General features: G+C 49.3%; 1 protein-coding gene across 1 annotated transcript in view; it reads right to left on the bottom strand.

The window, feature by feature from the left end:
• Nucleotides 1-580: 580 nt before the first annotated feature.
• mdga2a (MAM domain containing glycosylphosphatidylinositol anchor 2a) overlaps nt 581-11,247 on the bottom strand; it is a 33,433-nt gene continuing 22,766 nt past the window's right edge. The window contains exons 7-17 of the mRNA XM_078089164.1: nt 10,451-10,780; nt 9,739-10,041; nt 7,822-8,094; nt 5,785-5,933; nt 4,852-5,029; nt 4,075-4,095; nt 3,767-3,922; nt 3,449-3,607; nt 3,148-3,278; nt 2,896-2,995; nt 581-2,795 (exon numbers count right to left, since the gene is read on the bottom strand). Coding sequence (XP_077945290.1) covers nt 2,707-2,795; nt 2,896-2,995; nt 3,148-3,278; nt 3,449-3,607; nt 3,767-3,922; nt 4,075-4,095; nt 4,852-5,029; nt 5,785-5,933; nt 7,822-8,094; nt 9,739-10,041; nt 10,451-10,780 — 1,889 coding nt within the window. The 3' untranslated portion in view covers nt 581-2,706. The remainder of the gene's footprint in view (nt 2,796-2,895; nt 2,996-3,147; nt 3,279-3,448; nt 3,608-3,766; nt 3,923-4,074; nt 4,096-4,851; nt 5,030-5,784; nt 5,934-7,821; nt 8,095-9,738; nt 10,042-10,450; nt 10,781-11,247) is intronic.

Raw genomic sequence — 11,247 nt, forward strand, 5'->3', positions numbered from 1 at the left:
CCGTTAAAAAATGGAACACCGGTTTTTTTTCCCGTTAAAAAATGGAACACCGCTTTTTTTTACTGTTAAAAAATGGAACACCGTTTTTTTTTACCGTTAAAATTTGGAACACCGTTTTTTTTACCGTTAAAATTTGGAACACCGTTTTTTTTTACTGTTAAAAAATGGAACACCGTTTTTTTTTACCGTTAAAATTTGGAACACCGTTTTTTTCCCGTTAAAAAATGGAACACCGTTTTTTTTCCCGTTAAAATTTGGAACACCGGTTTTTTTCACCGTTAAAATTTGGAACACCGGTTTTTTTCCCCGTTAAAATTTGGAACAACGTTTTTTTTACCGTTAAAATTTGGAACAACGTTTTTTTTACCGTTAAAATTTGGAACACCGGGTTTTTTTACCGTTAAAATTTGGAACACCGGGTTTTTTTCCGTTGAAAAATGGAACACCGTTGATCCGAGGCGCCCCACGCACGCCGTTAACAGGATGATTGACACCGTCATGATCAACAGCTGCAGTGGAAGAACACAGCGGGAGAGGAAAAGCCAACATGTCATTAGAAATAAATCACAACGGACTTCTGTCATGAGAAACACGTGAAAACATGTTTATCCTCAATAAACACGTTTTATAAAGACACAATAAATCATAACAAAACTCTAAATAACTAAAGTTTAGTCGAACAAAACGATTCAAACTCGAGTGAATAAAATCTATAATCAGAAGGTTAGCTGATGTTTCACTGGGTCTTTAAAGGGAATTTATGGTTGAAATAATACGTTTTTTACAGGTGTTTTTAAGTTCAGCTGATGTACGAAGGCTCACTGATATCGAAGAAATGGAATGAACTTTTTCCGATATAATTAGAGAAGTTAGCTTGTTCATAAAAATTATGAAAAAATTGTTTGTTAACAAGGTCATGTGATGGAAAATAAAAATGAGAAATGAAGTGAGAGTCCTTCAAACAGAAAAAGGACTTTCAAAAGTGATATTGCATCAAGAGACTAACCTTTCTTTTTATTCATGCCTACTTGACTTATTTTAATTGGTATAATCTTAACTTTGCATCTATTCCTCCACTTCTCTGTGTGTACACAAACATTTAGTCTTTTTGTGCTTTGTTAATCGTATCGCTCACTTTGTCATTGAAATAAATGTGAAAAAGGAACAACATGATGAACATCTTTACTTTTTTCTCTTGGAGTCTTTGCAGAAATAACACATAAAAGAACCCTGAAACCCCCCCCCCCCCCCCCCCGCCCAGACAACCAAACAAAAGATGAGCGATTAAACGTGCCCCCCCCCCTTAATATTATAGGAACAATATAAGATTTGATTTAATACAATTTTGTTTAAGGTAACTGATGATCTCAGTCAAAGCTTATTTTGAAATACTAAAGCAGTTCCGGGAGACAAAATGCTTGAATCCTTTTGGCTCAGGGTTTAAAATGTACGAGCAGAGTCTTTTATTCTGAAAATCTCCAGACACGGTTCCTCCGGGTTGTGATCATGGGTTGTTCTGTAGGAGCTTCGAGTCTAACGGCGTCCCACATGGCTTCCTGTTTCCCAGAATCCTCTTGTGTTCACAAACATGTTCATCGTTAGAAAAAAGAAGGAATATTCTGTAAGAAACTAATTCTCTGCATAATCGGACCAGGAAGTATTTATCCGTTATTTCTTCTCTCCCGCTGTTTTTAAAACATTTTCTTTAATTGTTTCCGTGACGACGGCGGACCTCAAACCAGTGGTGCTCGGCCCAGTGGCGGTCCCCGTCCCGACAGCGACCACGTTCCGGCGCTCACTTTTCCGTTGCGAGTCTGAAGGCACTTGATGTCGTGGCAGAAGATTACGTTTCTTCCTCCAACAGACGTCAAAATAACATCTCAAAGTGTTTGAATAGTCTCGCAGTACAGTACTGTTGTTCTGTGGGGTGAGTATGAGTGGGGATGGATGGGCAGGGTTTTTTGGGGAGGGGAGGGGGGCATTTAAGCTTTTACTTCCTCTTTGAAAAATGGTGACCAGCAGGGGGCGACTCCTCTGCTCCCATAGACGTCTATGAGGAAATGACTCTACTTCTCTGTAGTGACCAGCAGGGGGCGACTCCTCTGCTCCCATAGACATCTATGAGGAAATGACTCTACTTCTCTGTAGTGACCAGCAGGGGGCGACTCCTCTGCTCCCATAGACGTCTATGAGGAAATGACTCTACTTCTCTGTAGTGACCAGCAGGGGGCGACTCCTCTGCTCCCATAGACGTCTATGAGGAAATGACTCTACTTCTCTGTAGTGACCAGCAGGGGGCGACTCCTCTGCTCCCATAGACGTCTATGAGGAAATGACTCTACTTCTCTGTAGTGACCAGCAGGGGGCGACTCCTCTGCTCCCATAGACGTCTATGAGGAAATGACTCTACTTCTCTGTAGTGACCAGCAGGGGGCGACTCCTCTGCTCCCATAGACGTCTATGAGGAAATGACTCTTCTTCTCTCTGGATTTATTCCCTCAGTAAACATTGTAAACATGAGTTTATGTCTCAGTCTCTAGTTTCAAGTCTTCTTCAACACAACATGATGTTCATTTAGTGAATTATGGTCCATTTAGAGTCAAACAGACCATGAAGCAGGGGACGCTTTAGGGCGGGGCTACATGCCCACTACTTGTTCCCGTTACTGCAGAAGAGTCAGGTGGTTGGGAGGATGGGGGGGGGGGGTCACCTCTGCCGACCAATCAAAGCCAGACTCAGAGTGACGCTCAGCTGCCATAAATGAGGAGATGAAGGCGGGGCGAGCGACCTCAGGTCTGTGTGAGACAGAAAGAGAGAGATTGTAAAACAGAACTTTCTATTCTTTGGTTTTAAATGTTCCTTCAGTGAAATGACAGTAAATGAAGGACTACTTACTGTTGGGCGGGGGGTCTTTGCACTCTCCCTCATTGATGCTGACATCATCAATGGCGATATCTCCCTCGATACCGGCGCCGCGGACTCCCTCCATCACCACCTACCACAGAAGAAGAAGACAGGAAGCTCAGAGAGACACACAGCTGTTTCACAATAAAAGCCAGCCGAGGTTGTTTTATTGTGAACTGCAGGGTTAGCATTAGCATTAGCATGAGCTGTGCCTTCTCCAGGGGAAGTGGGCGTGTCTTGTACCTGAAAGGCCGAGGTCGGGTGGATGTTGACCTTCGCCTGCCGCCAGTGGTCTCCTTGGTTACCGGTCAGACTCCACACCGAGCTGTTGGTCACCGCCGGAGTCTTCTGACGCAGGAAGACGTTCAGCGCTCCTGCAGACGCCAAGTACTACCGATCACGTATTCATATACATCCAAGTACTACCATGTATTCATATACATCCAAGTACTACCGATCACGTATTCATATACATCCAAGTACTACAGCTCATGTGTTCACATATTGATGTACTACTCATGTATGAGGAGTACTGGCGGCTTACCGACGTGCTTCCCGTACATGTGGTAGTAGAAGGTGAAGCAGTAGGTGGGGCTGTTGGTGACGGAGGAGGTCTTGGCGTTCATGTTGAAGGTGGGAGACAGCAGTCGGGCCTCGTCTCCCTCCTGCCTCGGCCTCGACGCCTCGATGTACATGTAGAAACCTGTGAGGGCACCACGACCCAGGGGTCAAAGGTCAGGACCCCGGACTACGTTCATGTGTTCATTCTGACACTGACTCACACGTTCCCCCTGAGACTGACCCATGACGATGTGTGTGTGTGTGTGTGTGTGTGTCTGTGTGTGTGTGTGTGTGTGCGCACCCTGCTTGGAGCCGCTGTGGTCGGCACTCGGCCCCGTGTTGGGCGTGTACTTGGTGTCCCGTGTGGCGGCGCTGTGACGAGTCCAGTCGAAGACGTCCGTTTTGTCCTGAGAGAACAAACACAAGGCCTCGTCCTCGAAGCCACACTGGAACTCCCCTGGACACACACACACACACACACAGACACACACACACACACACACACACACAGACACACACACACACAGGAGATGTATGTGCATGAGCTGTGGACATGTGGACCCATGTGTGTGTGTGTGTGTGTGTGTGTCTGTGTGTGTGGATACTCACTGAGATGCGGGTTAACAGGAGCTGAAGGGACAAAGACAGGACGTGTGTCAGATGATCAGAGGACAGTTCATTTATTCTTGAGTCTCTCTGTGCGACACACATTGTATTTACACAAATACACTAATGTGCTGGAAGTAAAGGACGAGGTGAGGTCAAAGGTCAAGTACCGGGTATCATTTAAATACAAGATGTACATATTTTATTTATGATTTCAATTAACAATGTTAAGCACATGTTTAAAACTGAGACCTTTAAAACGTTCATCGACCTCCAACATGTGAAAGTAGCTTCACGTGTTAAAGCTGCATTCCCATGCAGCAGGGGACGCTTTAGGGCGGGGCTACACGCTGATTGAATGGATGGGTCGACGCACGCAAGGAGGCATGAAAAGACACGCAAGGGACACGTAAGGGACACGCAAGGGACACGCAAGGGACTCTTGCGTCTTCGTGTCTCTGAAAACGCAGAAGCACAAACTAGGCTATAAACCTAATTGCTCCCCGGGCAAAATTAAAAAAGCCACGGGTTAAAAAATGTAATCGCTTTGGATAAAAGCGTCAGCTAATTGACCTGTAATGTTTTAAACTACCACTGGTACGTTTTAACCCCAAATATTATATATTTATATATCAAATATTATATATAATATTATATATATATATAAGATTTGAGCATTGAGCCTGCAATGGAGGAGCTAATCAGTGCTAGCATGTTGAGCTAACTGGGCTCACCAGTGAATGTGTTGTTGTTGTATCACTGTTGTGCATGTCGACGTACCGCTGTAAGTGATGGTGCGCTCGGTGACGTCTCCCTCGCCGTAGCGGGTGATGGGGGTGAGGCGGACCAGGTAGGACTCCGGCTTGACGAGCTCAGTCAGGTTGTAGGTCAACAGCTCCCCCCTCTGGACGCTCGTCTCCATGGCGATCTCCTGCTCCCACCAGCGGGACTGACTCATCTGACACACACAAGAAAGCGGGTTTGTGTCGCCGGCGAGACGCTGCCTCCTCGTCGCCTCGTCAGCGGTACTTTAGTCTTCCTCTTGTTGTCGTCCATGTTTCTCCTCCAATGCTTCTGCATCATCATCTTATAATATTCTGTCCCATCAGCACTTCCTCTTTCCCTCTTCGCTCTGTATGAATGCAAAGACAGGCAGGTCGTCGTGGCAACAAGCCTTCCTCCTCCTCATCCTCTTTAAATCCGGGCTGATGCTGCAGGAGCAGGTTCACACTCAGCCTTCTATTATATATCTATATAAATATAGATATATATAACATGTGCTCTGAATGTTTCATATTAAAACAGGATTCCGATTTCTCTCCTGGTGAAATGTGCTTTTATGTCACAGCTTTAATCTGCGTTGTTCTCAAATCTCTGGAAACAACATCTGATTTCGAGCAAACAAGCGTAGAACTCCACTGATCACTCTTTGTTGTTGAGGATTAGAGGAGCCGTCACCTACTTGGACGGAAACCTGAAAATCTATCAGCTGTTTATTATTTCCTTTTTACTTGAACGGACCTCGTGTCTGAATCCGTCTCACCGGGTTCCGTTTGATCTTCACAACAAACTCACGTCACTGTAGATTCGACCAAACGCGAGCAAATAGAGACTTTTTGGCGGCGGATGAATCTCCATCTGGTGCCCCAGTGCCGGTCAGAATGGGAGGATGAGGATGACGATGATGACTGACACACACGCAGGGTTGTGTACCTGTCTGATGCCCAGTCTGTAGGCCAGGATCCGGTCCACGGCGTTGGGCTCCATCTGCGTCCACTGCAGGTTGAAGCCGTAGACGCGAGGCCGGTTCTGCCACAAAGCGCTGTGAGTGTCGTAGTAGAACTCTGGAGCGTAGGCCTTCCCTGAGCAGACACACAGGGGTCAGAGGTCACCTACGATTATGTCTTCAAACTGTTCACATTTGTCGGTTGTCTAATTCTGGGTCAGGTTTGTGAGGAGTTCAGTTGTCACGTTCATTTGTGTCACGTCTCCATGTTTGTCTGTTCAAACGAGGGAGAGGAGGAAGAACTGATGAAAGAGGAAGAAGAGCGTTAATCCCAACAGCAGAAGGATTATAAAGTTAATATGACTGTGTGTGATTATGTGTTCCTGCTGATCTGCAGTGTGGTGGATTAAACCACCACAGAAGAAGAAACCTTCAACGTCAACAACCTGAGCTTCGTCCTGATTGGCTCACTCGGCTCAGGGAATCAAGTAACTAACGGTCTGTTTACTGGCTTTACAGTTCCATGACGATTAAACAGGACTATGAGATGTAGTTGAATAAACCTGAACTAAAACACCAGAGAACACTGGAGGAAACTCCATTCTATTCTTTGCTATTCTATTTTTTTCCTGTTCTACAACTTTTACGTTGGTCTGTTCAGGGTGGAGTCTGTTCAGGGGGGAGTCTGTTCAGGGGGGAGTCTGTTCAGGGCGGAGTCTGTTCAGGGCGGAGTCTGTTCAGGGCGGAGTCTGTTCAGGGTGGAGTCTGTTCAGGGGGGAGTCTGTTCAGGGCGGAGTCTGTTCAGGGCGGAGTCTGTTCAGGGTGGAGTCTGTTCAGGGCGCAGTCTGTTCAGGGTGGAGTCTGTTCAGGGGGGAGTCTGTTCAGGGCGGAGTCTGTTCAGGGTGGAGTCTGTTCAGGGGGGAGTCTGTTCAGGGCGGAGTCTGTTTTAGGTGGAGTCTGTTCAGGGGGGAGTCTGTTCAGGGCGGAGTCTGTTCAGGGTGGAGTCTGTTCAGGGCGGAGTCTGTTCAGGGGGGAGTCTGTTCAGGGCGGAGTCTGTTCAGGGTGGAGTCTGTTTTAGGTGGAGTCTGTTCAGGGGGGAGTCTGTTCAGGGCGGAGTCTGTTCAGGGTGGAGTCTGTTCAGGGCGGAGTCTGTTTTAGGTGGAGTCTGTTCAGGGGGGAGTCTGTTCAGGGCGGAGTCTGTTCAGGGTGGAGTCTGTTCAGGGCGGAGTCTGTTTTAGGTGGAGTCTGTTCAGGGGGGAGTCTGTTCAGGGCGGAGTCTGTTCAGGGTGGAGTCTGTTCAGGGCGGAGTCTGTTCAGGGGGGAGTCTGTTCAGGGCGGAGTCTGTTTTAGGTGGAGTCTGTTCAGGGCGGAGTCTGTTCAGGGCGGAGTCTGTTCAGGGTGGAGTCTGTTCAGGGCGGAGTCTGTTCAGGGCGGAGTCTGTTTTAGGTGGAGTCTGTTCAGGGGGGAGTCTGTTCAGGGCGCAGTCTGTTTTAGGTGGAGTCTGTTCAGGGCGGAGTCTGTTCAGGGCGGAGTCTGTTCTCGCTCTCGTCGTTCTCCATCGCCAGCTTACGGCTTCTCTTGTCCAGCCGCTGCTCGCCGGACGGCGCGAGTATGATAAACACCTGGAACAGCTCGTGGTTAAACGTCTGTCTACATTTTTGACAGTAAGAAGAATTCATTCAAAGAAACAGTTTCAGAATTCACAGTTAGTGGAATGAAACGTTCAGACGACGGAATGCAGCAGAAGTTTGAAGATGAAGATGAGTCACCGAGGATGAAGAAGTCTTCCTGATTATTATTCATGACGCTTGACACAGACCAACGCGCTCAGCGTCCTCCAGCAGGTCTTTTCATTGGACGTTAGAAGCCGGGAGGCGGAGCTGGAGGAAGACGCCAGCGCTGGTTTAAAGCCACGAGTCAAATGCGTCTACACCGAGTCAACTGTGCACCACCTCACGTCACCACTGGTGCTGTCCCGGGTCCTTTAAGCCATTTCCCATCATGCACCAGTCAAGCAGACTCACCTGTGACCAAGAAGGTGCAGCGCCCCGCCCCGGCCTCGTTGGTGATGTCACAGGTGTACTCGCCGTAGCCCTCTCGGTTCAGCGCTTTGACCAGGTAGCTGGTGTCGTCTCGCTGGTCGCTGAACTGCCCGACGGTGAGGAGGCGGGCGCCCAGCTTCCACTCGTACCGCAGGAGGCGTGCCGGGTGAGCTCGCAGCAGGCGGCAGGTGAGGCTGAAGGCCCGGCCCAGAGCCTGACGGATCTCTGTGAACGCCGGCTCCACGGTGGGGGGGTCTGTTGGAGGCCGACACAGGGACCAGAGAGACCATAAGGCACAGGGACTGTGAGACATGAGAGAAGCAGATCGAGTCCACGCGTTCTCTCTAATGTCCAGCAGACTCTGTGTGAACATCGGACGAGTGGCTTCTTGACAGGACCGGTGAACAGTGACCACATCTGGACCGAGGAGGACGTGTTCACAACCCTTGGACCACAGATTAAAATGAATGAATCGGCCGGCGGTCTGGAGTGACGTTGTTTCAATGACTGTGCGATGCGCTTCTATGTGAAGCAGGTCTATGTTATTTCACCAGCAAGGACCACACACACCCACTGAACTGTACGACAATTAGCTTCACTTAAATGACTGCAGACGCAGAAGCGCGCGCTGCTCATTGAGAGGGCGAGAACAACGATGGAGCGTGACCCCCCCCATCGATGGAAAATTTGGGTTGCAGCTTGTCATCAAGTTGTGATGGTGTCCCTGCTGCATCCCATCAGGGTGGAGATGGACCAGCCGTCTCATGACATCACAACATGTATAAATATCTAACATGCTGCTTCTGTTAGGGGTTTAAGGAAGAAGTGCACCCCTGGTGGTGGGGATTATAATACATGTAATAATGTTTAGTGTTACAACTGTAGTTTGTGTGATGTTAGATATTAGTTATTACATTAGATGATTGAGGCAAATGTCTTGAGGATTGGACCACGGGGGGGGGTCGTCGTGGCGCAGGGGTTAGAGAAGGTGTGCTTGGTGGTTCGAGTCCAGGCTGCCCCATGTTCCATGTGGAAGTGTCCCTGAGCAAGACACCTGACCCCTAGTTGCTCCCCAGGCAAAAATGTGAAAAAGCCACGTGTTTAAAGTGTAATGTAAGTCGCTTTGGATAAAAGCGTCTGCTAAATGACCTGTGATGTGATGTGATGTGATGTGATGTGATGTAACGTGAACTGTGTTGAACCTCATGATGTCGTGTGATGAACTGTGATCATTTATGACGTGTTGTAATTAAAGTCTACTAGTTATAAGATGAAGACAAACTATGTTTGCTTTGTTATATTCACTCATTGAGGCATGAAGCCAATATGTATATGTAGCCAATAAGGCGCAGGGAGGCGACCCTTTGGTCCACCGGGGTAAACTCCAATGTAGCAGCACTCAGCCGGGGACTTGTGAGTATCCTCACACCCGCCTGGCGCCTCACACCATGGCCCCTCCGGAGAAGAGTCCACCCCCTGATCCAGGAATGTGGTCCAGAGCCGAGGCGGTGCGTAGAGGTGAACCCCACCAGATCCAACTGGTAACGCTCCCCCCCCCAGAGAGCTGACGCTCCACGTCCCCAGAGCCGGCATCTGCCGCCCAGGTCTGTTCCGTCTAGCCCCCCCCACTGTCACTGCACCCGACCCCATCGGTTCCCCCACAGGTGGTGATCCTGATCATCACTTTGTTCAGTTATTAAAGACTTTTAGATTACTTTTTATTTGAGCAAGTCGGCTCTTTTGATTCCTCGTTTCCCTGCAGGTCACACAGAGCGTGACTGAAAGGTTGTGTATTCAAAGGCAACCTGTGTGTGTGCAGTAAACACACGTGTGTATCCTATCCGTGTGGTGGAACACACATGTTTGTGTGTATATGTGTGTACATTGTGCGTTACCCACACTGCACCACCAGCTGGATGAGGGCCTCCCTCGGCTTCACGTTGAACCCGTTGTACTGACTCGTCCGGCAGCGGAAGGTCCCGCCCATCTCTCTGCTGACATTGGTGATCCTCAGCACGCCGTCGTAGCTCTCCGTCTGCTCCGAGCCGTCCGGCATCAGAACCGCCGCCCCGCTCTCCTCCCCCCGGGACCAGAGGATGATGGGTTTGGGTTTCCCTGAGACCAGGCACTGCAGGTCCACGGTGTCGCCCTCCTGGGCTACGAGGTGGGAGCGCCCCCTGGGGACGGACAGCTCTGGAGGAACTGCGGGGAGGGAGACATTGTGGTCATGTGACGTGGTCACGTGACGGCTTGCTGGGCGGAGCATAGATATGTATATATATCTATGGGGCGGAGTCTGTCACGATATAATAACGTGACGTAAAGTCGCAGCGCAAACACGGACGAGAGCTCAGCTCTGCGACCTCATGGGTTACAGCCAATGAGAGCGCAGGACAGGGTCCGAGGGGGAGGAGCCACTTGTCACTCAGCCAATGATTGGCTTCAGAACGGGATGGATGATTGTCATCAAAATGTTTTACATCAGATCAATAATATTTAATAGACGGTAAAAGGTATTTTCTTGGATCAATAAACTAAAGGAGGATGATACTGTCCAACATATTAACCACAGTCTCCTCCCTCCTCTGTACCCCCCTTCCTTAGGTCTCACCTGTGGTGGAGGAGATGTTGACGTCGATGCTGATCTCCGGCGTTCCTCCGTTCCTCAGCGAGGCCACACATGTGTAGGTGCCGAAGTCGGTGAACTTGAGGTCGATGATGTCGAGGTTGGTGGTTCCCGGCATGACCTCGGTGTCGCTGTGGGTGATGACCATCCTCTCGGAGCTCCTCAGGGGACGCCCGTTCTTCAGCCAGCCGAACTGAAGCTCCTCGGGGGGCGTGGCTTCCACCTGGCAGCTGATCTTCACCTCACGGCCGATCTGGATATTGTCGTCGTTGTGGTACGGGTCGGGCGTGATCCAGAACCGACCTTTACGAAGACCTGAAGGGACGGAGACCGACACATTCATCATCAGAGTGACTAGAAGGGACAGCTGGGGACTGAGGACCACGAATGAACCTGCATATGAAAAGGGGACGACGTCATGGTGTCTCAGGGGTTTGAGGAGCGATGCTCGGATCAACACAGGACAAACTGCTGGGGGGAAAGGAGACCAGAGACGGGACTGAGAGGGACAGCCTGCAGTAAAATGGGAGGTTTTCTGAAGGGACCCTGGTGGAAGGACACACAGCAGTGTTCAAGGCCATAACAGTGACAGTTGGACACATGATATCATATCCGATATGAACTGAAATACAGATTTCAACACACAGAGATTTTAACGAGGGTCAAATGTCGCCCAGCATCCGGCGGCAGGTGGCCGTCGTTCCCACCAGAACATTGTGAATCGTCGCGGCGGCTCTTCCTGCTGGGGAGGACTAATCCGTCCAAATGGAGCTTAATTATGA

This window comes from Gasterosteus aculeatus, chromosome 15 (assembly GCF_964276395.1).
Source record: "Gasterosteus aculeatus chromosome 15, fGasAcu3.hap1.1, whole genome shotgun sequence".
NCBI lineage: Eukaryota > Metazoa > Chordata > Actinopteri > Perciformes > Gasterosteidae > Gasterosteus > Gasterosteus aculeatus.